Source organism: Onychostruthus taczanowskii, unplaced genomic scaffold (genome assembly GCF_017590055.1).
Source record: "Onychostruthus taczanowskii isolate IOZ18803 unplaced genomic scaffold, ASM1759005v1 scaffold12, whole genome shotgun sequence".
Lineage (NCBI taxonomy): Eukaryota > Metazoa > Chordata > Aves > Passeriformes > Passeridae > Onychostruthus > Onychostruthus taczanowskii.
This window is the reverse complement of record NW_024498351.1, coordinates 4,792,258-4,819,247: the sequence shown is the minus strand read 5'-3', so window position 1 is coordinate 4,819,247 and position 26,990 is coordinate 4,792,258. Positions and strand designations below refer to the sequence as shown.

Sequence of the window (26,990 nt, the reverse complement as noted above, 5' to 3'; positions counted from 1 at the left end):
TTCTTCTAGCTAGTAGACAAACAAAGCCTTTTGTAATTATCTGAGTTTCAGGGCAGATAGACAAGTACATTCAGCACCAAGAGTCTACTTGCTGACCATGACAGAAAACCAAAACTGATCCATTACCTTGTACTAAGTTTGGCTTTAGGAGAAAAATGAGGCCTCGAAACATGTCTGCTGACACTCCCTATGACTTGCAATAAAGAATAAAACACATATTCCTCTAGAGGCTTTGGGAGAAAGATCCACACAAATGGACAGCTGCTCAGTATTTCAGCTAATTTCTGACTGTCCTGCCACTGAGCAAACACTCATCACTGGGGGTTTCACTGACCATGCTAGTCCCCTCCACTGAGTTTGCATCCAAGCCAAATGATGCATCTGAACATTGTGTCTTACTTGGTGAGCAAGTTCCCAGTCACACTGAGTTCTCAAATTATTCCGGTTTGGAGAGTTCACCTGTGACCAAGAAGACATAGGTACTATGTGAAATTGAAGTTAATACAAGCTGGAAAATTGTTCTTACAGGAACAGAGTCAGACTGAACTCCTAAGGCAAATTTTCTGTTCTCCTCAGTAATTTAGTTTGGTTTTCTGCAGCAGACCACTGAAAGACTATATCACATCTCAGCTAAAAGGTACTGTGTACCTGTGATGCAAGCAGAAGAGCTTACAGCTCTTAATCTTACTGCCACCAATGAAAATCTTAATTTTGATTCCTGGACTGAAGAAGAGAGGAACAAGGAAGCTCCAACTCTGCACCTTCTTCCCAAGAACAGCTCAAGTCTGTCTTTCCTCTGAGTCAACATAAAAATTTAATACTCATGAAAAAATCAGTTTCCTTAGCTTGTGACTTGTGGTGTCAGGGAAGAAACTGGAAAAAAATTACCTGTCTTCCTGTATTACGGGTTTACTTTTAGGGACAAGTGAGTATGAAAAATAAATCCTCAACCATGAAAATAACAGAGGAAACAAGCTTTATTTTTATTAATTGAAATTTTTGTGCGTGGTAAAGGTACACATTTGACTCCTGTTTTCCTATATTTCCAAGACAGAGTAATTTTTTTTTGTCAGCTAAAGCATTATGAATACCATGGCACACAGGAAGCTAAAACTACACACGCACACACACACGCACACACACACAAACACTTTGATGTGTATCTTTCATCCTTGACCTTAAGAAAAAGTCTGTATTTAGGTTCATAGGGATTTAAAAAAAACAAACAAAAACATCATCATCTACAACAAAAGAACAAGTGAGAAGAATATTTCATTATGAGTGTCAAGAGAGTGCAAGGCTTACATATACACAAAACATATATTGACTTACAGAGATGGAATGTACAAAAGCTTTTTAAAAAACATGAAAAAAAGAACTGGAAACACTCCTAGAACTGGAAAGCTGCAGCATATCAACTGGTAGAGATTTCTATCAGGGGCTGCTGCCATACACTACGCAACTTAGGGAACATTCCCATGTCATAAAGCCAAAGAAAAAGTGTCAGGGTTAAGGCTGTGTTGCTCACAAACATCGACTGAAGTGCTGTACATTTGTCAGAAATAAAATGACCTGTTAGGAACCTTCCCACTCCATAGTAAAAAAGGTATTTTGTACACTTTCCACAAACAGGTCAGATGATCACTGCTTGAATTCTTGAAGAAAAGTTTGACTTTACACCATGATTTCGTAATGAGCTGTCTCCCACAACTGAAAGTCATTTCTTTATAACAAACACAACATATTGGGCACTTATAGTTCTCATTATGGCAACACTAGATCCTTATTATAAAAAATATTGACATCAAATCAAAAGCCCTCTAGCTTTCACAGAACAGATGAGCATTTACTAGTAAATAGCACTCCATCTTCATGAGGCAATTGCTTGCCTAAACCATTTTCCTTTTCTTTTTCAATACACTGGTGCTGGTTTAGCCTATGTAAAACTCTCCTGTTGTTTATATTGGATTTATCTGAACAGATCTTTTTATTCTATTCACTGAACAATGAAAATACATTTGGCTAGTTTGTCCTAAAATGCTCCATATGACACAAGATCTAATAACCTTTTGAGATTACTTTTGAGTTGAAGATTAGTTAAATGAAGCACATACTTCCACCATTCATGCTGTGCTGCTAGTCAATTAGCATTCCAGGGAAGTCAAGGGGACATTTGGTTATACCTGAAATCTGGCAGCAGCGTGCCTATAAAGCCTTTAATAAATGCTAACAACTCAGCAAATCACATAGTGCAATTCTGACCTTCCCTTAATTGGATGAGAAAAGAAGTCTGCCAGCTTTTAAGTGCAGAATTTCTGCTTTGGTTGCTCTTTGTAAGGTTTGTAAGCCAAGCATTTTAGTGAAGTTGGCTTCAGAAGCACCATAAAAGCAATGTGTTTCTCAGTTTCCTGGTGCCAGGCAGATAAGGTCAGACCTTGGAAGGGCATGTCCTATGCCACTAAATTTGAAGTTGACAGCATTTGCTATCAGAAATAACTTCTAATTCGTGACATTCTGTAGGTGCTGCTCTGCTGATAATGTCTGAAAATCCAAAAGACTACTCAATTTTAAGAAAAAATCCACAAAACTCCTAATAGCTTTGACTGGGTTGTGAGAAGGGTTATGTGCGAAATTCACTTACTTCATCAGGATGCACTGGGTTCACAAGGGTTGTCTAAAATCCTGCTAAACAATGCTGTACCAAAGGACTGAAAAGCTTTTGAAGAAAAGTGTCTACATGAAATAGCACAGTCTTAAGTATATTTTTTGATATATGGGTTAGGATGTATTTGATTTTCATGCTTCTTAAAGTACCTGACAATAGAGGATTTGGCACTGTTTTCTGAGGGGTAAACATGCAAGCTTAGTAAAATTGTATTCTAAAAATCCATATTTGGAACTAAATATGACAACTGGAAGGCATAGCACATTTTTAAAAGTTTATCTCAATCTGTGCAACCCCTTCTCTTTATTACTAAATACAGTTCAAATGCCTTTTCTTCATTGATGTGCCATTTAAGGGTCTTCCAATGTCAGAAAGTGTTATAAGGATACTTAGAATGAAAATTTGATCTACAGCTTTGTTAAATTTTGACAGGACAGTTTATTTGTAATGACTGAGATACCATCTTCAGAATTTTAGGACAAACTCAGTTCAAGCAGAGGGTATTTTGTTCTCTTAGTAATAACAAACTTGAGTTTTAATATTAATAAATGTTACCACCAGTTTCTTAGCTTTGTCATACAGTCCTTAAGCTTCATGCACAAAATATTTATTCCAATGAAATAAGGAAACTTATATTTGCAAGAAAAATTTTAAATTGGTTCTATGTGCAAAAAACAAACAAAGGAAAGAAGAGGAAATATCTTTACGAAACAGTAATTAAAAACCAGACAACCCCCCATTTAAGAACCTTAGGGTCTGCATTTTTACAAGTCAAATGCAACTTTACAAAAAAACCATTAGTTCTTCTCAAATTCATCGAAACAACCACCTTACGTTTTAGAAATAAGACAAATACTTATAACAAAAAATTTTATCAAAGATTTCTTTCCATTTTGCAAACATGCTTAAAATACTCCCTTGTTTCTGACCCAATGCCCTTTTGTTTCAAGGCCCTAAAAATGAGAAAAGAAAGACAGCACTTCCCAGGCTTTGTAGGCATTGGCAGCAAGCTCACAGCTCCTCAAGCAACACTTAAAAGGGAGAACCACTCTATCTATATCAGGCTACAGTAGCAATTCAACCTTTGACCATTGGATATAGAAATAAGAATAAAGGCAATGTTACTTTAGAAAGGACAAGTTCATACTTTAAAAACCCCCAACAAACCAAACATTAGAAACAGAACCATGCCTGTAAGCATTTCCAGTTAAATTAATTCTTCAACAAAGAACACAGTAGAGAGATCTGGCAGAGGAAGAAAGGTCATTTTTCGGAGTACTGCCATTGTCAAATATCATACATACGTTCCAGTTTGCTGAAATAACCCACATTTACTTTTTTTTATTTTTATGTCAATCAGTCATACATACATACATACATACAAACAAATTGGAACAAATCTCACAGTCCTTGTTTTGTCCTCTAACAAAATTCCCTTTGATGAAGGACTTCAGGTATTGGTTCAAATTCATTTTTATTTGTAATGTATTTTTTCTCACATAAAAACAAATAACTTTGGTAACCCTTGGCTTTCCTATACAACCTCTGTTTACCACAGTTCCTTTGGTTGTATAACGTAGGTCCTCCACAGGGTACTTCTCTGGCTTTCTGTCCTGTGTGAAGCTGCATCTTATTTTAGAGGTTAATACAATGAGTTGCCGTAAGGAAACATGGCAATGAACACGTATGAAAGAGTGGCACACATGAGGTTAATTGACTTGACATTGTAATAACCCTGATCCTAATGAACTAGTTTGGTGTCAGAAGGTCTGTGGTTATACAGAAATTCCACTCCCACTAATGCATCGCTACAATTAAGTTTTTCAAGAGCTTTAGAAATGTCAGGTCTCTGCAAAGTCCTTCCTGCACATTGAGCAAGAGGAAGAGTGAAAAACAGCCACACGAAACAATCCTTCATTAATTCCACATGAGTAGGGAATTTGCATTGATTCTCATAGTGCTAAACACTGAGCTGTGTTGACGGTTAGAGCTAGACGGATTTTGTGAGACTTAACCTTATACTAAAAGGACCTACTTGTTACACACAGTAAGACTGAAGAATGTTAAAAGTGTAATACCTACCATGATAATGAGATCTAGAAGATTCCCAGGATCACTCCTGGGTTAAATAACGTGTAAGAATGATACTTCTTTAAATTTGAAAGCTCTGAGCAGGAGCTATCCTGCGCAGTCATCAAAAAGCTTTGGGGACTTTTCCCAAACTTTTCTCATTTTTGCCTTATTAGTTCATTCCAGTTTCATAGGATGCAGTTTGTGTTTAATGTCACATTGTCTTTATGAATTCAGTTACAGAGGATTTTTTTTATTAACACTTACAACAAAAAGTTCAGTGAGAAACATAAGAGGTGCAAGTCCTATGTAAACAAGTAAGTTTGGAAATAATCACAAGAAGTCCATAAGAGACTCCTTTGTTATTAAAAATGAACACAAAGTAGGAGATATCCTGCACTGGATCTCTAGGACGAGTCTTTTCTTAAGGGTGGGTGATTATCCAGCTCCAGAGCTCATTGCTACTGTAAGTATCGATAGACCTTGAAGCAGTGATTTCCAGAGTCTGCGACTACAACGTGGCCGTCTGAAGTAAGAGCCAGACCTTGGGGACCATAAAGGGGGTCAGCAGAGGTGTTAATGTAGGATAAAAATGATCCACTTCCATCAAAAACCTTTGAGGGTGAGAAAGCACAGAATAAATGTTACAAATAAAAAAGGAAAGTAGTGGACACAAGTCTGCTCTCTCTTACACTGTTATACTTCTCATTTCTGAAACCGTGGACATACAGTAGAATAAATGAGGACAAAGTCTATTCTGTTATCTCATAACATGCAAGTTTATATACAAATGTGTGTTCTTGTTAAAAAGAACTAATTACAGCTGCCAGGATCTTTGGCAAGAATTAACACACAATAAAACAATAATAATAAAAACCAAGAACTTTGGCTGTTCTTGTTCTAAAAATAGTCAACTACAATAAATCAAACTTAATTGGGAACTCTACCAACACCTTGTTTTCCTAACAAATATAATTGTTGTGGCTAGCCCAATTCTTAGGTTCCCACACAGAGAAAACCAGGAATTTGTTTACCCTGTTGACAGTGCTTCCTGAGAACAACTCATAAGCAGCTCCCTCAGTTTTATATTCAGTGGAAATAATACATACACATATTTATTAGGTATTCTTTGGCAAACAAGATGCCTTGTGATTAGCACTTAAAAAGAGTGCAACTCTCATAACTTGAAAGCAGAATAATTTCTCAATATTTAAAAAAGATGATAAAAATCTGCTGCATTCACCTCAGGTCATTTGCTTTTTCATATTTTCCACTCTGTCTCTGATCTTCTGTTATGGTGATTATAAATTACTATAATCTCAGCAATGCTTGGAAGTCTCATACATCATCAAGTAACTTTTGGGAAACTACTTGGCCCCAAAATCCTTGGTCACAGTGGCCATCAGAGCTGCCAGCAGCCACAATGAAAAGCTGATAATCTGACACCACCAGGTCTGAAAAGTTGACAGTGAGGCTGTATAAAGGATGGTGTGAGAAACCACATCACTTCTAATGCTGATGGTGATTCTTGGGCAGTCTGAAGGCCAGAGGTAGCAACCCATTCGATTTTTTTTTAATCAAGCATCTTTGAAATACAGAAGTTTCTACCTGTATTCGGCTGTTTCCCCAATCTGCTACGATAATATTTCCATTAGAATCTACTGCTACTCCAGTTGGTGCATTAAATTGCCCATTTCCTTCTCCATTTGATCCAAACTTCAGCATGAACTCTCCCTCCTGGTTAAAGACCTGTATGTGTTAAAAAAACAAACTAAATACGGCATGGTATCAAGTATTAGTAATCTAGTACTACCAGTTCACCTGCTAGTTAAAGGAGGAATTGCAGAGTTCCCAGGAACACACACACACATACAAAGATGGGAGAAAAGGTGTCCATCTCTCCCTTCACTCCATTACACCATACAGTGTTTCCCTTCTCACTAAAGATCTGATTGATCTCACACATGGAGGCAAAGGGCCCCAGAATTCTTCTGCAGCTTGTGCATCTTGAACTGAAAAGAACTGAATGCAGATGCAGCACTGGGTGCTTTGTTTCTTTGGAACTAAAACACAATGGAGCAGATGCTCTCTTCTCTGCTTCCATAATCTAATGCACATTGCAAATCATGGCATGCTGCTCTCTGTAGACAGGTCAGCAACTGAATTCTCTGTGATGGTAACAGGTCTAGACAGCAGAAAGATGGAGCTGATCAATGACTATTGTGTCAGTGACCTGGATGCACCAATGGGACCAAACAAGATACAAAATGTGTCATTTACATAGTACACTGCCATCTGTAAAATATTTTTGTCCATCTTGGATCCAGGCCCAGCTACAGCACAAGGTCCAACAGTGTTCTTAGAGACTGACTGGCTTGCACAAGAAAATGCAAAGACCTGAAAAGTGCCAAGTGCACGTTGAAGTACTAATAAGGTGGAAGATGTCAGGGAATTACTGTGTTCTCGAACACCCACAGTGAACAGAGAAAAAAAACATTTGGGGAAGGAAATTAATGAAGTACCAAGTTAGTGCCTCAGATGATTAAAGAAAATAATAATAAAAAAAGCCAACTAATGAAAAAAATAGACAAAGATATATTGCTCTCTCCCTGGGCTGAAGTGGCCAAATGAGAGAGAAGCCTACATTGCACAGGATTTTCCATAAAAGATGCCTGAGGGAAGGAACATCCTTGAAGGTTAATGGGGGCAGGAGAAAAACATTGCTGAGTGAGCTTGTTTAATTCAAGACACTGGTGGCAGGAAGCAGCTTTGGGACTCATAAAAGTGAAATTAATTTATGTAGTTATTTATAAACTAATTTATTATTTAAAAGAAAATGTACTCTCTGCTCTCAGATATAAACTCTCCAGAGTGTCAACAGTTATATGTACCAATTTGGAGAACACTACAGAAATAAGAATCTTTTCTGGTTAGTACCAAATTGTAACAAGTCACATTTGTATCCCATTGAGTCACACCAGAGACAGATGGGACACTTTGTTCTCATTAGACACGTAATAATTATAAATCCTCTAGGATGCCACTTCTTACATTTCTTCACTTGCTTTTTTTCATTTCAGTTTGCCCCTTGCTGTTAAGCCTCTCTAGGCATTCTTGTTACCAGGCAAACCTTGCTTCTGGAGAGGTAATTTATGGAGTTATGGGCCTCCTGCTGCTTTAGGGCTCCTGCAGCAGTCTTGGTTTGTGTGTTGTAATCCAAACCACGAGCTGCTACTTCCTCACCAATTCCAAAAGGATGTGCAAGCAAGGTTGCTATTCCAGACCTAGGTGATTCAGCACTGCTCAGGACAAAAAGGTGTCTATGTTCAGGCAGCAACTTCCTATTTCAGGTAAATATATAAAATTTATTTTTTCAATTAGAAACAGTGAAGAACTACACTGAGGGTTGGTTCGTCTGCGTGTTTAGTCAAAATAGGCATTAGGTGAAATGGCAGGGATTTAATTTTGTTGGTGTGTGGGACTGACACACATGTCCTGAGAGCCCAGGCAGAACAGCATCCTGCCTCTGTCCTCCTGCTGCTCTGTCCTGTAGAGAGAGAGCACAAGAACACGTGCAGGAAGTGTAGGAAAGGGAATGCCTGAGAACAAACACACACAAGTGAGGCTTTTCTGAAGTGGCCTGTATCTCCTTCATAGACATTTGCCAACACATCTCAGCATGTTTCCTTGGTTTGGTTTATTACTGGGACAAATAAATAAACTTACTATCATACCATGACTTTAACAGGCTGAGAGACAGGACTTCCCATGGGTGTAAGGACTAGTGGCCACTTCTGCCCAGTGCAGGAGGCACTGAATGAAAACCAATAGTTACATGGGTTTTAAGAGAAACAGGTTGTAAAATGGGTCCAGTAATCTTAAAGCCTATAGGTATGGAATTTAAAGACTGTCATATATCTTTACTTTGTTATCATTTTACAACTAGAAATATGGAAAGCTTTTACTGGGAAATTCAAAAGCCAGAAGACAGAACACAGAGTCAATAACAGGTTTGGCAGAGGGCTACTAAAAATAAGTATAAATGTAATTAATTTCAATTAAAAGTTGAAATTATTTATTTGCGTTTAAGCAATTGTGTTTAAGCAATTGTGTCACCATTATAGTGACACCAAAGGCAATGGACTGTATCTTCACTAAGCAATGCACTGCATGCAAAGTTCTCTGAAAGTACTGTCCCTATAGCAGAGCTATATCACACTCGCTATATGCAGTGTCATCTCTTTGGTTTTAACAATACGTTGTTTTCCCCAAGAAAGTATCATAATAAAATTAAAGTGGCAACTTTCCAAGTTGCCATTGACTGTACCTTGACAGAATGGTTATGAAAATCTGTAATGATAATTTCATTGTTGCTGTTTACAGCTGCAAAATGAGGACCTGCAATACAGAAAAAGAAGAAGAAGAAAAAAATAGTAATACCATTAAAATAAAAAGCATGATTGAATTAAAAAAAAAAAAAAATCAGCCTGCCAGCATATTATGTTTGGCTTCTGAGCAATAGTAGTCCAAGTGGGAATCCCAACTGCAAATTAAGAGTAATTTTACTTCATGGTTTTTTAAAAGCTCAGCATGTTTTTTCTAAACACAAATAATTTCTTTTTCAACCAGTTGTCAGCTATTGTTACCAATAAGCATTGTTGATTTCTCTCTCTCTTGTATTCATATGACTATGCAGAGATTTATGGGCTTATTAACAAGACAAAACATGTAGTGCTTAAGCATAAAGTTGTGTATACACTAAAAATTGTTATCAAAAATGTTCCTGTAAATTCTTAATTGAAATATTTTATGCTCTGTGTGCTCACATCTTACAAGCATTTGAGCTAACAAGTTTTAAGATAAATAAAAAAGTTACTTAGAAGATCACTGTCAGGGAAAAAAAGGCATTTTTGCTTTACTTTGTTTATTGCAATATGTGTGCAAATTTGATTAAAAAACAAATGGTAGCTTGAAAATAGGCAAGTACCCAAAATAAAACACTTGGTGCTATTTTGAGTTATTAAACAGAACAAAACTCAGTTTCAGTTTACACAGCATATAAACTATAAAAAAAGTGAAAAATTTTATATTGAAAACATTCAAGTATTGACAATTTACCTGTTTTCTGTAGCCTATCAGCAAGGACAGGTGATATATTTCTCAAATACACTGTTAGGAAGTATTTGCCTACTTATTTTCAGGAGGTGTTTTTGCAAATTTTCAAATGAAAAGAAATTGAGATACCCAGAAATTTTAGCTGTGTTAGAGCCCAAGCTCTCATAAACTATATATATTATGCCATAACACATTGCAAGAGATCTCAGGATAAAAACACATTGATGCTATTTCTCTCTTGCCCTGTGAACCAGTCAAAATATCAGGCCAATGAAACTACATACTAAAAATGACCAAACACCTGTAAAATGACCTGCATACCTAATCAGGCATCTTTGTTTCAAATTTTGAAAGAACAGCTATTCACTTAAAATATATAAGTGGGGTTGTTCTGTTTTTTAAACTCAAATGCATGTTCTACTTGAAAGACAGCATGTGCAAGCAGTCAGTTGAGTATAAATGGCAATTTCCCCAAGCTTACATTGGCTGTTCCATAACTCTGTCTTCCTGATCTCAATCTCAACACTACCCCATTACACTCATTTTCTAAGAGATACCACTTAGGGCATTGGGGTTTGTGTGTCTGATGATTGGAAACACAAAGCACAGCATCCGAGTTGATTGTGGTGAACAGTTTAGTGTGGCAATTACAAAGAACTTATAAAATGCTAGTTAAGATCAGTCTTTCTTGGGTCACTGATCTGAAATGTTTCCAGGCATAGGGAGGTAGATAAAACAATCTGGTTACAGTTACATTTGCAGAACAGATGTTGCAGTCTGCCTGACCAATGAAGCAAATAGGAGCTGTATGTCTAGCGGGGCCACTCCCCTGGAGGATAAAGGAGTAGGAATACAGCACCTTCAACATGCTCAAACATCATGCAAATGTGAGCAGAAGAGGCAAGAAAAGGGGATTTACATATTACCATCAAGTGTACCTGCAAACTGCTTGTCACCATTTCCTCGACTTCCGAACCTGGTGACTATTTTCCCATTTGGCTGGAAGATGAAGACACAGCATGCTTTATTGTCCACTACAATGATGTGTCCATTACGATCCACCGAAACACCTTTAGGGCCCATGAGCTTTCCAGACCCAATTTTGGCCTAAAAGGGAAAACATAAAACAGGAAGATATGTTGACATGATAGAAATTAGTTAGTACAGTTCAAAGATTGTATTACAGGCACAGAGCAGAATGGAGAGGCATTTTTTCATCAAAAGTTGGAAGCAATAGTTTTTATCAGCTCTTACCATGTACTTCATAATTTTTTTTATCAGCTGAAAATAAAGTCTGCTTTCTGTATGTCTTTTCTAGACTGAAAAATCTGCCACCTCAGCAATTGAGTCCAAATATATAGCTCATAAGAAGTACAGTCATCAGAATTGTGTGACTTGATAAACCTGTCAGAAATGTCTGTGTATCCAGCATTAGGGTACCAGCAGGACAGGCAGACAAGCAGAAAGGACTTTTGTCTTCTATTGGGTGCTGTCCTGAGTCCAGCAACCACCCTGATGGACAGTGACATATCTTTATCACTGCCTGCATTGAAGAAGTCAGAGTTCTTGGAGCATCAGGGCTGGGTGAGATGTAGGCTATGATGTTCTCTGTTGCCTTTCTTGGGTTAGTAAGACACCAGCACCTTCTGAGTCCTCTCAGAAAGAATTTCAGCAGAGCTAAAGTTCAGGCTAACCCCTCTATCTCCCACCAGATTCCACATGAGATTGCTTCACTTGCTGCTCAGACCCATGAAGTGTCAGCTGAAAACTGCAAAGGGGAGAGGATCATGTTGCCAAACAGCAAATGAAGCAATCTTTGAAACACTAAACAAATCAAAGCTTGTTCCTGTCTTAGGTAAATAAAATTATTTCCATAATTTTAAATAGGCCTTGTGACTACCAAAACCATCTGCCAGCATAATCAGCAACAGGAGGGAAATTGTATACAAAATTTCACTGGAAAAACGTTCCGTGGAGATGAGATGGATCTCATAACAGTAAATAATTTGGAAAGACTAGAGAACTGTCAAATCCAAAAATGCCAGAAGCATGCTTTAGTAGGTTTAAAAATAAGGGATTCTTAAAAGAGTATCTAAGCAACAGAGCAAGCAGAAATTGAGACCAAGATTTCAAAGAATCCATGAGCTACCTGGGCATACACCCAAGAAGACTCTACCCAAGAAGATTCTCTACCCATTCTTCCCTACCCAAGAAGACTGTGAGGATCACCTCACAATCCATTCTACATTTTTCACCATTCAGATCTTTTTTAGGCCGAGATTCTAGAAACTGTTTTAATCTACATAAAATCAGTTGGGGTTTGGCCTTTCAGTTGAAATAGGTTGTAAATACCCAATTGTTTGTGTTGGAATGGAGCAACTTGCATCCTGCTTTTAGCCTTTTTTTAATTGATGGACAGATTTGAAAGCACTTATTCAGGCTAGCTTCAAAAGTCTGTACTGGACGGACAATCCACCAAAGAGGGTGTGTTGAAATTATGGATTCCAGAACTTTCAGATCCTGTAGTAATTTGTGAGAGACACATCCTACAAACTGAGGTTCGTATCTTGGTGAAGAACAAACTTTTCTGTTTGCATTGGAATTTAAATGAAATATATACTAAGAGATTAATCTTATTTATGAAAAAAGGCTATCTTTCACCTCACTGCCTTTGCAGAGTGAGACAGATCACCCCATAGAACAAGCAATGCTGGGAGTCACTGAATCATTTTGGCTGGAAAAGACCTCTAGGATTGAGTCCAAGCATTAACCTAACACTGTCATATTTACCATTAAACAGTGTTCACAACTATCACATCTACTTCTGACTTCTCTGCCCCTCTCCCCTCCCTCCTGCAACTGGTGAATAACAGTGGCACAGATGACAAGGCATTGAGAAAATCCATTGCCTAACTAATTTTTCTCATGTCCCAGATGTTTTCAAAGCAAACAGAAGGAGCTCTCCTACCCTTAGTAAGTCCCATGCTCCTACTGCATGGTACATTCTCGTAGGTGGGTTTACAGGTAAAAAATATGAGTGATCCTAAAGTAAAGCCACCTGGGTTCCCTGAGGATGGCTGCTACTAAGCCACTACACAACCTTTTTCAGTCTCCAGTAAAGAAAATTCCAGGGAGCAAATCTTGCAGCTTCAAGACTATGCTTAGCCAGCATGCAATGATCTTGTGTCAGTTTTATGTTCATGAACATATACTGTTATAGACTGCAAAATATTCAGGCCAAATCTACTTAATTGAATCATGCTAAAATATACCCAGGAAAAACTATTAAAAATTATTTTGTGTTCACCAGGGGAAAGATATCAGCAGACCTACAAAATGTATTCAGTTTGCATAACAACAAAGCAGCAAACCCATAAATCAAATGCAAATCTGTAGATGCATTTCCTTTGGGGTGATTAAACATATTCCCTTCTTTCCTTTGGGATGCCCATGCGGTTGTCAGCTTGAGCCTTGCACCACCTCCTTACCATCTTTCCAGGATTCCTATGGAAAATGACTCAGACTCATGAGTACAGTGTCTTCCTGCCCACATAAACACATATGGAAAAATATAACAAATAAATCACATACTACATTAATGGGCACTCAATGCTGAGAAGAGTAATAAAAATCACTATTCTTGGGGCCAGGTTTAAAATATAATTTGCAAGGAGCAATAAAGTATGCCCAGCTAGAGTCTGCAATGCTTTTTACTAAAAATCTGTTCCCAGTTTAGATCAAAATATGCTGATGACACATTACTGGATCTGGCTGAACATATTCTTTGTGTATTTTTATTTCAGAAAGTTTCTTAGAATTATAGGTTTGATTATTTAGAACAGAACATTATGAAACCCAGTCACTCCCATTAAGTGTATGAATGGAAGTATTTTCAGGCTTTTTTTCCATTAGAAATGAATACAGTATAATGAATCATGTAAACCCTTAATACAAATAATGTGTTTAATTGAATTCAGTCAGGGACATTAAAACCCTTATTTTATAGGCTCTTAGGAATTTAGACTGGTTTTCAAACATGTGTTTATAAAGTCACCCTACCAGGTTAGAAAATATTCTATTGTGGGATATTCCTAGAGGTAAAATAATTAATTAATCCAACAAATAAATAAATAAATAAATAAATAAATCAGTTAGCCTACATAAAAATTTATGAAGACTTTTCCACTGTAGAAGTAAGCACGTTAGGGCGAAGTTTAACTTTACTATTCTTGTTGCTGTATGAAAGGTTCAAGATTATCAGGGATGAATTAAAAACTTTCAACAAACCATCTTTTTCTGTTTGAGAACTTCTCTAATAAGGAGATACAGTTTTGTCACGCTTTGCAATATCACAGAGTAAGTGGATTTATCATTCATCATCAAAATTCAACTGTGACCATTTAATCATACTACCTATTCCCATCGGTACATGGAACCAGCTTCAGACAGCTCTTTCCTTAATTCTGCTAGTGAGACAAGAAAGAAGTCTGACATAAAATGTTTCCTTTAATCTTTTCCCACTTATCTAAACTTGATCTTAACTTGACTTGCAGAGCCCTGTTTGGTTGATAACAAGCTTGCCATCTTATATGCAGCTCTTCAAGACTAGAAAGAAGACAATCCTCAGAGGAACAGGAATCATTCTCTTGGCTCTGTTGTCCAATTCCTTCACTGGGTTTGAACACCACCTGGTGAGGAGCTGGTACAGCTGCTTCACCATGCCCTCTCTCCTTAGCCTAGTGCTGTATCTGCTGCAACAGCTTTCTTCGCAATGTCAGAGCACTTGACAGAGGAAGCCAGCACTGTTATCTGCCTTTTACAGATGAAGAAAATAAAGCACTGGGAAGTGAAATGTCAGATAAACTAGTCACCCATGAGATCTGTGGCACAGCCAGAAACAGAAGCCCCAAATCCTAAGACCCAATCTGAGTCTGTATCATATCCAGGATAGTACAGCCTTTCATGTGAAGAAGCTCATGTTTTGGTGCAACCTTAGATTAGAGTTTGCCCGCCTCTGTATTTATGTAAGTTTTACAGCCTTGAGAAAACAGAGCCCTGTCTTTGTTGCTGCCAGAACTGAGGAAGGTGACACTTTTCTGCCTGGCACTGGAAGTTGCCAAGGGGAGTCAGTCCAGTGCTGTAATCAGGGACATGCCTGGGCCTGGCTCCAGGGAAATTTGCCTTATGGCTCACATGACTATTAAAATTCCGTTAAGGGGAGTGTAAGTAAATACAGAAGGAAGGGGACAACATTAAAAATAGTTAGATTAAGCTCAAAACAGCCCCCTGATATTGCTGAGTTAATAAGTAGCGGGCCACCTGCATCAGAGGTCTTACACAATGACTTGCAGGCACAGTCCTTCGAAGGCAAATGCCATTATCCCTTTCTCTCTCTCTGTTATTTTAGCAAGTGCTGCCCAATTTAATCTGACAAGGCCCCTGTAACAATTACCACTGCCTACACATTAGAAATTACAAGGCTTTGCCCAGATTCCCACAGGCTAGATCTGTTACATCTATGCTCTGTGCTTCCAATATATTTTATTTAACCCCATCATACAATAATATTCTGAGCTGGAGGGGATCCACAAGGATCATTAGTCCAACTCTCAGTCCTACACCATCATGCCCAATACAAGCCCCTTCCCTTCATGGCATTGACTGTCCCCGTATCACAGCTTCACCCTTGGTAGAAATGACCTCCCAACCCTGTGTGTGTCCCCCACAGTTCCCCAGGCCCTGTGCTCATCTGCATCCCTCCTCCCCAGCACAGCTCTCCAGCTACACTGTGCAGTACAGGATCCCCTGAACCAGTGCTGCACCAATACAGGACCCCCTACTCCCATTACAGCTCCTCAGTGTGGCCCTGTGCCCAGTGCCCATCCAAGTCTCCATCCCAGTGTTCCCACTGCCTCGCTCCTGCTGTCCCCATGCACATGCTCTGCCACCTGCCCTCCACCCAGCTCCTGCACTTATATGCATATGCCTGCCCTCTGTATAAAAAAAATACTTCTACAAACATTTTTTTCCCCTCTCATAAATATGGCTTATTGCATTCAATCTAAAAATAGTATTTTATACAATTGATGTTTCATCTCTCAATTAATCATTCTAGTCCCAAGAGCTATGAAGTCTGATGCATTAATTTGTATTAACCACACAAACACTGCCAACATCACACAGATTTTGCAATTTTTTGCAATCCAATGAAAACATTGACTGAAAACAAATCTAGGCTTCACATCAGAGGAAGGAACTACATTAATAATTTATTTTTTCCAATACCTGTCTCCCTGCTGGTAGTATATTACACATAGCATCCTGGCTTCTCCAGGGCTTTTTCCTCCAGAGCTGGCACCATCCAAAATGATGGATTTACAGCACTTAAGAAGACAGGAAAACAAGCCCTCCATGTTCTGTGTCCAGTTCACATTAAGGATATTAATAATTATTTAAAATACACCTAGGATAATCAAAATATTTGGATTCTTAACTAAATTACATATTTCTTTGGGTTTGTTTTGGTGTTTTCATTTAAGAACTTCAGCCAAAACCAAGGTTTTCCTGTGTAGCTGCACGTTTTCAAAATTACTTGACAACTAAAATCACATAGTCTCTGCAAATGCAAATAATTTGTATTTTTTTTTTAATACTTGCATTACATTTTAGTATTGTTTTACTTTAGCTTGAAGTCTATACATGATCTGGATATTTCTAGAAGCATACACACTGGTTTCTCAGATGGAGGTCGCTGAGGACTATGCAAGTACAATTGCCTATTTGCATTTGTCACTTTGCAAAGACTATTCAGAGGAAGGCCATTTCTTGCTGCACACATGAGCAGCTCAGAACCTGAGCTTTTTGGCCATTAGGCTGCCAGAAGATTAGCCAAACAGGCCATATCTGCCCAATGGAGGACTCCAGAACTAAGTAACTGGTGGAAATTTCTCTGCAGGTCTATTATCCCTATGACCAGTGAGTACAGCTAACCTCTGCCAGAGGTGGGTCTCTCTAATGTGCATCACCAGACTTGGTATCATGCATTCAGAGAACAGCACCAAGTGGAGGAAACCCTTAATTCTCTCTAGAACTGCACCTGAACCCAAGTGAAATAAATGCTGCAGGTTGGAAATCATCAATGTAGTTCGTAGCTGCTGTCTTATTTTATTCCCATTAAAGGGATCCGAGTTGCTATGAAAATATGAGGTCGCTTTCCATAGAATTTCTGATTTCTGAAACCTACAACATCATTACTGTCTTCCAGTTTTTTCAGGGCACAACACACCAGCCAGAACACTCCTGTGTTTGTTGTAGCACTGAAACAACACCCTGGGTTACCCTTCCTTGCCTTTACTGCCAACAGGAACATACACAAATTATACAATATATTTGCTGAGAAGTATGGAATAAAAGAGAAAGTCATCATCAGTCTGCTACCTTCTTTTTCTCCTCCATATGTCACCAAAGAGCTTCATGTACTCCTTGTAAGATTTTGTGTTTGTCTGTGTGCATACATATATCTGCACACACCCTTCTGTACAATCAGAGTACTAATGATGTGAAGATTGTTGAGCTAGTCCAACTAGCCTTGCTGGCACTTGCTATCCTCAACCGTAAGTTATAGAAAGGCATCTAAGTGCCCAGTATGGAACATGTTGTCTCTGCTTGGTGTAACATTAGCATTACTGCTGTGATCTCCTCCTATTAATTATAACATGTGGCTGGGTCAGGGGTTTCCACATCACAACAATGGAATTTAGACTAAGCTACAGCCAAACTATGTAGTTTCTTGAAAAATAATGTTACTTTGCATTCCTTGGTAAGACAGAGAAAGCTCAGGAGAGTTCATATCGTAACTAGTACCTTAAATTTTCCATCTGATGAGAATATGCTAACCCATTTGTTATCATAGTCTGCAATAATGATGTCACCACTGGGATGCACAGCCACTCCTGTTGGCCGCTGCAGCTGGCCAGGAGACCTTCCTCGTATGCCAAAACGACTTTTGAACTGACCATCGTTGGAAAATATCTGTAATAGAAAACAGGGATTTTAAAATTATATCCATGTATGACCATCACCTGTTTATTAGAGCTAAAATTTTAGCAAGTCACTAATCAACACTATAGTCAGGAAGAGAGCTGGCAACATGAATCACTTTTACACAGTCCATATTTGAAAGTGATATATCTAATTTTAGATGACCCTAATTTTAAAAATAACAAAATCTCATTGCACTGATTTTTAATGATCTTAAAGTACTTCACAAACATTAATGAATTAGCTTCACAATATCTCTCTCAGGAAGGAGGGAATGGTATTATTCCCTCACTAGAAAAGACGAAGCTGAGGCACTGAGTGACTGGGCCACAGTCAAACACGAAGTCTGTAGGAAACATAGGAATATGTCCACTGGTTGTGTCCCCAGGCCAGGTAACTAGACAGTGAAGTTCCTCTGAAGAGGCTTCATATTACAAAGCACAAAGATGCTGATGACTACTTGATTCTGTCTCTTTGAAAATGCCTGGAAATGAGTTCTCACAACATGTGGCTTGCTGGTTCTCCCATACAAGAACAAGCGACACGCTGCTGCTGCCGTGTTCATTGCTACCACATGGGCAGCCTGGAGAGCGAGGACAAATTGTTAATGGTAAAATGGATACATGGCAAGTAAAAGAAAAAATATAGCTTGATTTTCACATTTCTTTACAGAAGCCAAGAAATTATGGGTGTCAGGGTGCTACCACAGAAAATGTTTGATTATTATATCAGAAAGAGAAGTCAGTTAAATAGACTAAAAGCCACTCAAAAATGATATCTATATGTTTTTGTTTCTATTTGTACTTGCTAAAAAGTTATATTTGTGGCACCGTGCTCTACGTTTACATTTGAAAACATGAGAGTGATAAAATTTACAACGTAAAATTGTATTTACAGAACGGCATTTTTCCAGATTATTGTACAACTTGTTTTTTCATTCATTGCCAAACATTGTAAGGAAGGGAAATAAACTCCAATATACTGGATATAGTATAGATGTGAAAAAGGTAGCTGCAGCTCAAAAAGATGGAAAGTTAATGGATGATAAATTTACCTTCCCTTGTATTTTCTACATCTGACTGAATTGTACAAAATGTGTCTTTCTGAGACTACAAGAAAGGGAGAGGTGTGGGGGTAAGGAGAAATACACTGAAACTGGCATATTCTCATACCTGAACACACTGGTTGTTACTGTCTGCTATTAATATTTTTCCATTTGTAGATGCAGCTACACCTTGAAGATTTGTAAATTCCCCTTTGTTTCTTCCTTTGGTGCCTAAAATTGAACACAAAAAGCACATAAGAAATCAGGTTAGACAAGACTAATCAGTTAGGACCCAAATGCCAGCACCTGCAATTATTACATTTCTGATCAAAGGATTTCTATTTTGAAGAGTTCTTCTCACTGCTACAACTTCAAAGAATCCTCTCAGTAACAGATACACAATTCTACTGACAAGACAGGATGGTTTAAGGGATTGTTCTCACTCTTCAGCATGTGTCACCCAAGCCCCCATCAACATTAATTGCCTCTTCAGCCTTCCTAAATCAGTGCTCACAAATTGCCTCTTGCATGAGGGAAGCAGTAAAAGGTTTTTACATAAGCAGTGGACTTTTTTAAACTGCAGATTTTTATTCTACGACAAGGGGGAGTACATGGGAACATACAGAGAGGGGCTAAGATAAGAACCTGGACAGATGACATGGTTTTAGCTAAGTCTCCTCAGTGAAATCACAAAGATGGGATAGAACATATCACTTTGAATGGAGCCATTTCAAGACAGTGAAGTTTCCTATTCCTTCCTATATGGTTTGCAGTCATAGGCTTCAAAATTCCCTTAGCAGGAAAATTCAGATGAAGAACTAGCTTTGAACAAATGGGACTTGAGGGCCAATGAAGACCAACACCTGGAGACTGAATGCTTCTGGAGAGACATTGGATTGTTCTAATAAAGCAGTGTCCACACACACACACAAGTCTCATTTTAACCCAGGATAAATGCACTTGTGAGTTACATGGAACTGTAAGTCTTTTACCCACTGGCTTAAGGTGATAAGGAGTTGTAAAATGTCAATTTTTCACAAAAGTTCATTAAGTTTAGGTGGCTTATTACTTAGATGTTTGTTCTGAGACATTCCAAAGGGCATCACAGAGCAAAATGGTGTCTTTGAAAGATCAACTCCAAAATGGCTGGGTCCAAATTACACCTGGAACACAGGAACAGGATCCAAATTCCTGATTTGTTTGTAAAGGAGGCTCAGGGGTCCTTAGAAAATACTCCAGTTATGGTCTTGGAAGCCAAGGTTATTCATAATAAATGAAAGAATCCTGAAACAAAACAAAAAAAGCCCACCAAACAACCACCAACTCTATAAGCTGTCCCTTCCAAGACATGGATGCAGTGCTTGTTTTCCTGATGAAATATTTTTACAAGCATTCACTGGCTGTGTATCTGGCATTAATTGGTTCCAATATATGGTTTTAACTGAAAAACTTGTATTTCATTTTAGTCAGTCCAAAATACTCTGGAGAGCAGTGATTCAAACTGTTCTGACTGTGACACCTAATATAAGACATATATATCAGCTCTAATTTGCATTTAGCTTTCATCAGGGATGTGAATGCTTGTAACAGCCCTTTCTTCTGTGGTGATGGCTGTGGGATGCATATTTCCTGTCACTGGCTAACAAGTAACATTTAATTCCTCTGCACTCAGTGCTGCAGGAATGTCCCTTTGTTTCAAGACTTATTTTCTTCAACTCCATCCCCTTCATCCTCTAAATAAGCCAAACTCTTCTCAGTTTTTGTACTATAAGGGAAAAGTACATATTCAGGGAATAGTGAGTTACATACCAATCACATTACCCATACTTGAGCCATTTCTGTTTATTCTTTTAATAAGCAGTGCCTGAGGGATGCATGCAGCAATTTTTTTCCACCATATGCTAATGATAAGTTTCCTTCTTGCTTCTTAGCCAAAGAGAATGGATGAAAAAAGAGTAACATTCCTTTTACTACTGAGAGTAAAGGGAAAACATTTGTTAGAAAAGAGGAGGCATAAGCTAGAGCATCTGGAACTAACTAACACAAACTTTATGGAATGTATGCTCTTTAGCTTTAGAAAAATGTTCTTGAAAGTCAAGGAATTTTGTTTTTAAAGACGAGACACCTACATAAAAAGTTACTGAGAGTGTTCTTCTGTGGAAACTTGTAAACATACATCAAAGGAAAAATGGAAGAAATTACCCAGGAATGTCATAGTCAAGTTTCATAGTAAGTTTAAGAAATAGCAATATATTAGCACAGTGTGTAGATGAAATTCAGCTCCATGCAATGTCCTTGTAACTAGCACTTTGCAGCTATTATACCTATTACCTAGCTCCTAATCTGTATACAGGCCCTTAGACAGTCCCCTCTGCAATGGCATAAATTCCTCTGCAGAAGAACGCTTACTTCCTAATGTATGTTCAAGAGGAAATCAGATAACTTTGAACTTTCCATTTTGAATAATTCACTATGCCAGCAGAGATCTGAAGCCAAGCACAGGCAATTCAGATGATGAGAGGAAAGCCTGTAGGAAAGCACGTCAGCCTCTGGAAAAGCAGGTTTTTGCTACTGACTCTGCAATACCAAAGGATGATAGCTCCCCTCTGTAAGCAGAAATTCCTTCCTTATGAACACACCTGCCTAAGAGAGAGTCTTCAGCAAATCTTTTACTGCAAGGTGCTACCCCTCTGTATCAAGGCATTTCATGTTTTGTCTTCTCTCCATCATGGACAGTCACCCATCTCTCCTTAGCCTAGGAAGGCACCAACATTTCAATTGCACAGGGCTGGAACCAGTTGGAGCCTCATTCCAGAGCTTCCCAAGCAGCCTGGTTAACAGATGATAGCCTGCATCTTTTGTGCACATCGTTGCCCAGCTTTATCTCCCTGCAGTTCTGAGCTACTGCAGGGCACAAAGGAGGAAAAGACAGATTTTATTGCAGGCTGCTGGGGATTGGGAGAAAACAGGAAAGATTGCAAAAGGAGAAGACTGAACTGAGTTATTGGCAAGCAGATCTGTGGCCTATGGAATATCTCCTTTTATACCATTTTTGTATACAGGTAATGATCAGATTTGTTTTAGTTCTATCTAATTCCTTCTGATATGACTGAGCATGGCCTGCACAAACCAATTAATTTAGCTCTCAACAAAATGTGCATTTTCTGCTCAAGATGATTCTAGCTCACATAAAATGCTTCATAATTTCAATCTTTTACTCTTGAGCAATAGATGTTATACTAAGTCTCACCAAAAAGAAGAAACAAAAAATAACCTAAAAGCCCATTAACAATGACAGGAGATGTTAAAAATAACATCATGCAACTGCAATAACAATCTGCTTTTTAAGTCCTGGGAATCTGAACAAACTTGTATATTTCTGATGCTCATAGTAAGAGAAGGAGTGTTTTCTGCTTTCCAAGTTTTACTAATATGAATAATAAACCCCCCCCACACACACCCCGTGCTTGCTAACCTAGATTCCCCAGCTTCCTAAAACACAAAGAAAAACATGTCAGTGCCTCCAGCAGGAAGGGAATAGATTCAGAGAGACAAAATCAAACTGCAGAAATATTACAGATTATTGGGAAGTCTGAAGAGGTTGTGAGTGGCCATAACCTGTTTTGTAGGTACCATTTCTTTCCTGCCTACAGCACTTCAAGTAATTCTTCTTGGACTATTTCCTATGTGGTACAGGAAAAAAAAAAAAAAAAAAGGTAAAACTAAATGGCATGGAAAGGTCTACATACATACTGCATAGACAGGCATCAAGGAGTTTCCTTGTTTCCCAGCTTCCTTTCTTTTTTTCCTCAGAGTACCAAAAGATATTTAGTCAAATCTTACACTTTATGAGGCTGTGATGCCCCCTCTCATAATAGATACAGTTAAAACACAGGAGTCTCTGTATAAAACTGCACTGAATTGTTAACCCTATGTGTTTGCTGTACAATGAATGTCAGTCTTTCTAATCCAGCTTCCCAAATAACCTTAAGTTTTAAAATCAGTCAGTCTGTTGGTTGAAGGCACACTGTTTGTAACCTTTAAAGAGGAATGAATAATTCAGTAGGAACTCTGGCAGATATGCCCACACACTGTTGGTAGTGAAGATGGACTGGTTTGTGTTAATTTGCTTTACACAGCATCTGCTCCTAAAAGCTTGGCCAAGACCACCTCCAAGCCCTGCTCATGCAGCAGAGTCCCTGTCACCACAGCCAGGTGCACACAAACCTTGGGGTAAGAGGAGATCAGACGTTCTTTGCTGCCACAGCAGCCAAACCTCAACTAACAAGAGCCAAATCCAGACCAGGTCTCTGCTGTCAGCACATCAGAACTGGGGGCTTTGCTAGCAATGTGGTATCAGGAGTTCTTCCCTCCCTGTCCAGTACAGGTATGAATGCAGTGCAATGCAATGTAGGCCTGGCAAAATTCCACACTGACCATCACAACCCCATAGAGCTCACAACGAGCATCAGAGGGATTGGAGCTATTAAATGGGAAAGGAAAGTCTATTTTCCCATTACTAGGCATTCCTATTTCTACAGCAGGAAGGCTGGACCAGATGACCCAGTGTGGTCCCTTCCAACCTTATTTTTTGTGATTCTGTGAAACACCCAATCAAGAATCCCTTTGCTCCCTCTAAGCCAGCTTTTTAAACTGCACTAAAGCTATGATTACATAGACCTTGTTTGTGATATTTTTTTTTAACGTGGAATAAATTCACAGTAAGGCTTCTATTTGCTTTCAGCATTTATAACAGAGCAGAAGATGACATTCACACCTAGTAAGGAGGCTGACAGAAGTTCTGTTAAAGGCAATTTTTTTTACACATTAATGTACCAGCTAAACTTAGATGCTCAGTTACATGACTGAACAGACAACTAAACAGTCTGAGGAAAAGGAAAGTTGGAAAAATGAACTTTCTAGAGGGGGCCAACTCTCCATCTGGCTGTATCTGATGCCAATTCCAAATATAAATAAATGAAGAGAAAAAAGCAGTTAAAATGGGAAATAGCACCACTACTGCTAAATGGTGTCAAAGAACCCAGTCACAAAAAGTGCCAGAAGGGAAAAAAATACTAAGGCACACAACGCAACATGGCAGAGCTAGAACACAAGATGGGGTCCTGGACAGAGCAGCTGATGCCAACCATGCCTCTTAACCCTTCATGGAAGAGACTTACCAGGGAAGGTGGAAGTGGCTGACACTGTGAACAGCCCTTACCTCTGCTCAGCATGGGTCTAAGGCACAAAAGCAGGGTAATGAAAGAAAGACTTGCCTCTCACTTTAGTGCTTCCTACCAGTTGTAGGGGTAGCAAAACCATTGGGCAACAATTATTTTCTAGATATCATAAGAACATTCTTGTTTGCATTTGTATAGTCTTAAGACACGCTATGCAGATCTGCATGGACACACTCTTAGAGATTACACCTGTTTGAGAAGAATAATTAGTTCAGGATATAAATTATTGAGAGAGAAAAGGAAGATGCAGAAAATACTCTGCTCTTGTAAATAATGAATTACAGAAATGTATGAATATGTAGTCAATAATTTGACCTTGGAATGTCTGAAGAGAACCACATGCCATTTTAAAAGCCACAAATAACACAGCATTGGCAGAAGATACAATGCACACATCCCCATGAACAAAATGCACTAATGTTGTATTAATGCTCTTGTTAATACTAGCAGGAGAACAATTCCCTGCTAGCAGCTGATCAATTTACTTGTGCATAAAAGCCCATACATCAGCATACATACAACAGCACACTCCACAGACTTGGATGCCCAGAGGAATATTACAGTGTGATTCTCCAACACAGCTGTACGAGCTTCTGGCAGGCCAAATAGAAGATTTATCTTGTCCAGTTTAAAATACATAGCCAGATTTGGCCAGAGCCATTGGAGGAATTCAACAATGGGTTCAAAACAGAGAGCTACACAGTAGTGTAGGAGAACAGTGATAAACTTTACACTACCTCATTAACAAATGAACCAAACCTTAACTTTTTGAAGTGAGCTGAAACTGGAAGTTAACTCCATGAAAGCAATCCTTGTGAAAATGTCAGAAGTTTTATCTGTCTCAATAATTTTGCATATTTTGGAAGAGTGTGAAACCCTAGAGCATTACAGCTGTGACCTTTCAGTCAATGCATGCATAAGCCCACAGAAGCCCAGAGGAACATCTCTATGTAGGGTCATTCTGTGAAATGAGTCGCTGAAAACTGAGCACAAAATATTACTCTCAGCTGTACTTTTTCTATAAAACAGTGATCCATATATCCCAAATGTGGACGCTACAAGAGATTTCATGGAGCAAAAGCTCTAAGACATGCATAGCTCTTGTTCTAATGAAATACATCTTCCTGTTTTGATTGGTAAAGAAGGGGAGAAGGTAGAACACAAAAATAAAGCATATGATCATGGTTGCAACACAACAGAACTAAAAGGCTCTGCACTTCTGTGAAAACATTCAAGACTTCTAGAGTTTAGGGTGTGTTAGAGAAAGTAATTTAAAAAAAACACCTAACAGCACCACTAACAACAAAACCATACCACTATTTGGTAGTCGAGCCACAAATGCTCACTGGAAGCAAGGGATCTAGAAGCTGAAATTACTTTACTCCATACCAAAAGCCTTGTAATATGAATATTAACAATTTTTAAAACATCCCAAATCAAATGCATGCATTTCTCAAGTGAAATCCCAATTTAATATTTGCTGCAAACTATTTTTGAAGTGTGTATTTCCAAAATGTACATATAAACAAAAGTCAAGAGGCCTAATGGTATTATCAGGTTGCTCTGCATACAGCTTTAGCTTTACAATAACGAAACTTTTTCATTCAGTTTCCCTGAACTATTTTTAAGTATGTCAACAGGCAGCCAAATCACCTACCTATTCTGAAGATCAAATCATCTTCAATGGGATTCTCTTTTCTTTTGCCAGTGCTGTACATGCTTGCAGGTCTTTTCACAGCTTTCTGCTTCACATGACCACTGCCTGGAGATTTGACGCGTCTCTTAACCCCTTCAGTGGTAGGAGACACATCTGCTGACCTGACCACTTTAAGTTTGAACGGGCTGCCCTTGATATGTTGATCATAAAGTCTCAGTGACAAAGTGAAGTCCCCTTCTTTCTGAACAGTATACAAAAATTCATAAGTGCCGTTTTTGTTGTCAAGTATTTCTCCGTCCGCTACACTCCCATCGGGCGTGCTCAGTTCAGCAGTGAGGTAAGCATTCCCAGATTTACAGAGCTCCCCATCTTTGTCCTTGGTTGTGATGGTAACAGACATGGGCTGTCCGATCACCGTCTGCCTCAGTCCCTCCCCGGTGGCAACTGTTTCAGAGGCAACAGCATTGGTGGTTAAAATAGTCCCCAGGTTGTGAATGGACTTCTTCAGGCCTTCTGTTTCCACTATAAAATCCAACTGGTCGTTTTCTCGGGGCTGCAGCGGGAAGTCCCTCTCGGCCAGTTCGTTCAGCTTGTCACTCATCTGCTTCTTCACCAGCAGCACTTCGGTTTCAGTGCCATGGTTGAGGGCTTGGGCCGTAAAGTTGCTGCAGCTTTTAATGCTTTCCTGTCCTTCTAGTAAGGTATCCAGCTGCGTCTGGAGGACCTGTGTGCATTACCAAACACCAGATTAGCATCATGTTACAAGAGCTATTCCAAGAAGATGTAGCATCTACAGGTCCTTGTAGGCACCAAATTTATAATGTCTTATTATAGAGTTTAATTTAAACCTTCATTTTAGAAGAAGTAGTACACTGACCACTAACCTGTATTTGGAATGCAATGCTGCAATACAAAAACATACCCTGGTTTGGGGATTCAAGACTTTACAGACCCAATGCCACAATGGATTGAATTATTGCCCTACCTATCTTGTCTTGTTTGGTTTTGGGTTTTTTGGTTTGGGTTTTTTTCTGTATTGTCTTGGGTTTTTGTTCCTGTTGTTCTTCAGTTTTGGTATTTTTTGAGCAAAAACCCAGCAACAAATGTAGAAATTTGAATCCCGCCCCATCTAACTCTCTGCAGTCCCAGTTAATGAGA

The 26,990-nt window shown here is 38.7% G+C and overlaps 1 protein-coding gene across 7 annotated transcripts in view; it reads right to left on the bottom strand.

Annotated features, from left to right (window-relative positions):
- Positions 1–959: 959 nt before the first annotated feature.
- Positions 960–26,990, bottom strand: part of TRIM2 (tripartite motif containing 2) — a 107,983-nt gene continuing 81,952 nt past the window's right edge. For 6 of the 7 annotated variants that reach the window (XM_041427905.1, XM_041427901.1, XM_041427903.1 and 3 more), the window contains exons 6-12: positions 25,833–26,556; positions 19,063–19,166; positions 17,714–17,881; positions 10,777–10,957; positions 9,063–9,133; positions 6,344–6,484; positions 960–5,349 (exon numbers count right to left, since the gene is read on the bottom strand). In XM_041427905.1, the coding sequence (XP_041283839.1) occupies positions 5,197–5,349; positions 6,344–6,484; positions 9,063–9,133; positions 10,777–10,957; positions 17,714–17,881; positions 19,063–19,166; positions 25,833–26,556 (1,542 nt within the window). In that variant the 3' untranslated portion in view covers positions 960–5,196. The remainder of the gene's footprint in view (positions 5,350–6,343; positions 6,485–9,062; positions 9,134–10,776; positions 10,958–17,713; positions 17,882–19,062; positions 19,167–25,832; positions 26,557–26,990) is intronic. The other variant, XM_041427906.1, reaches the window with a different exon arrangement.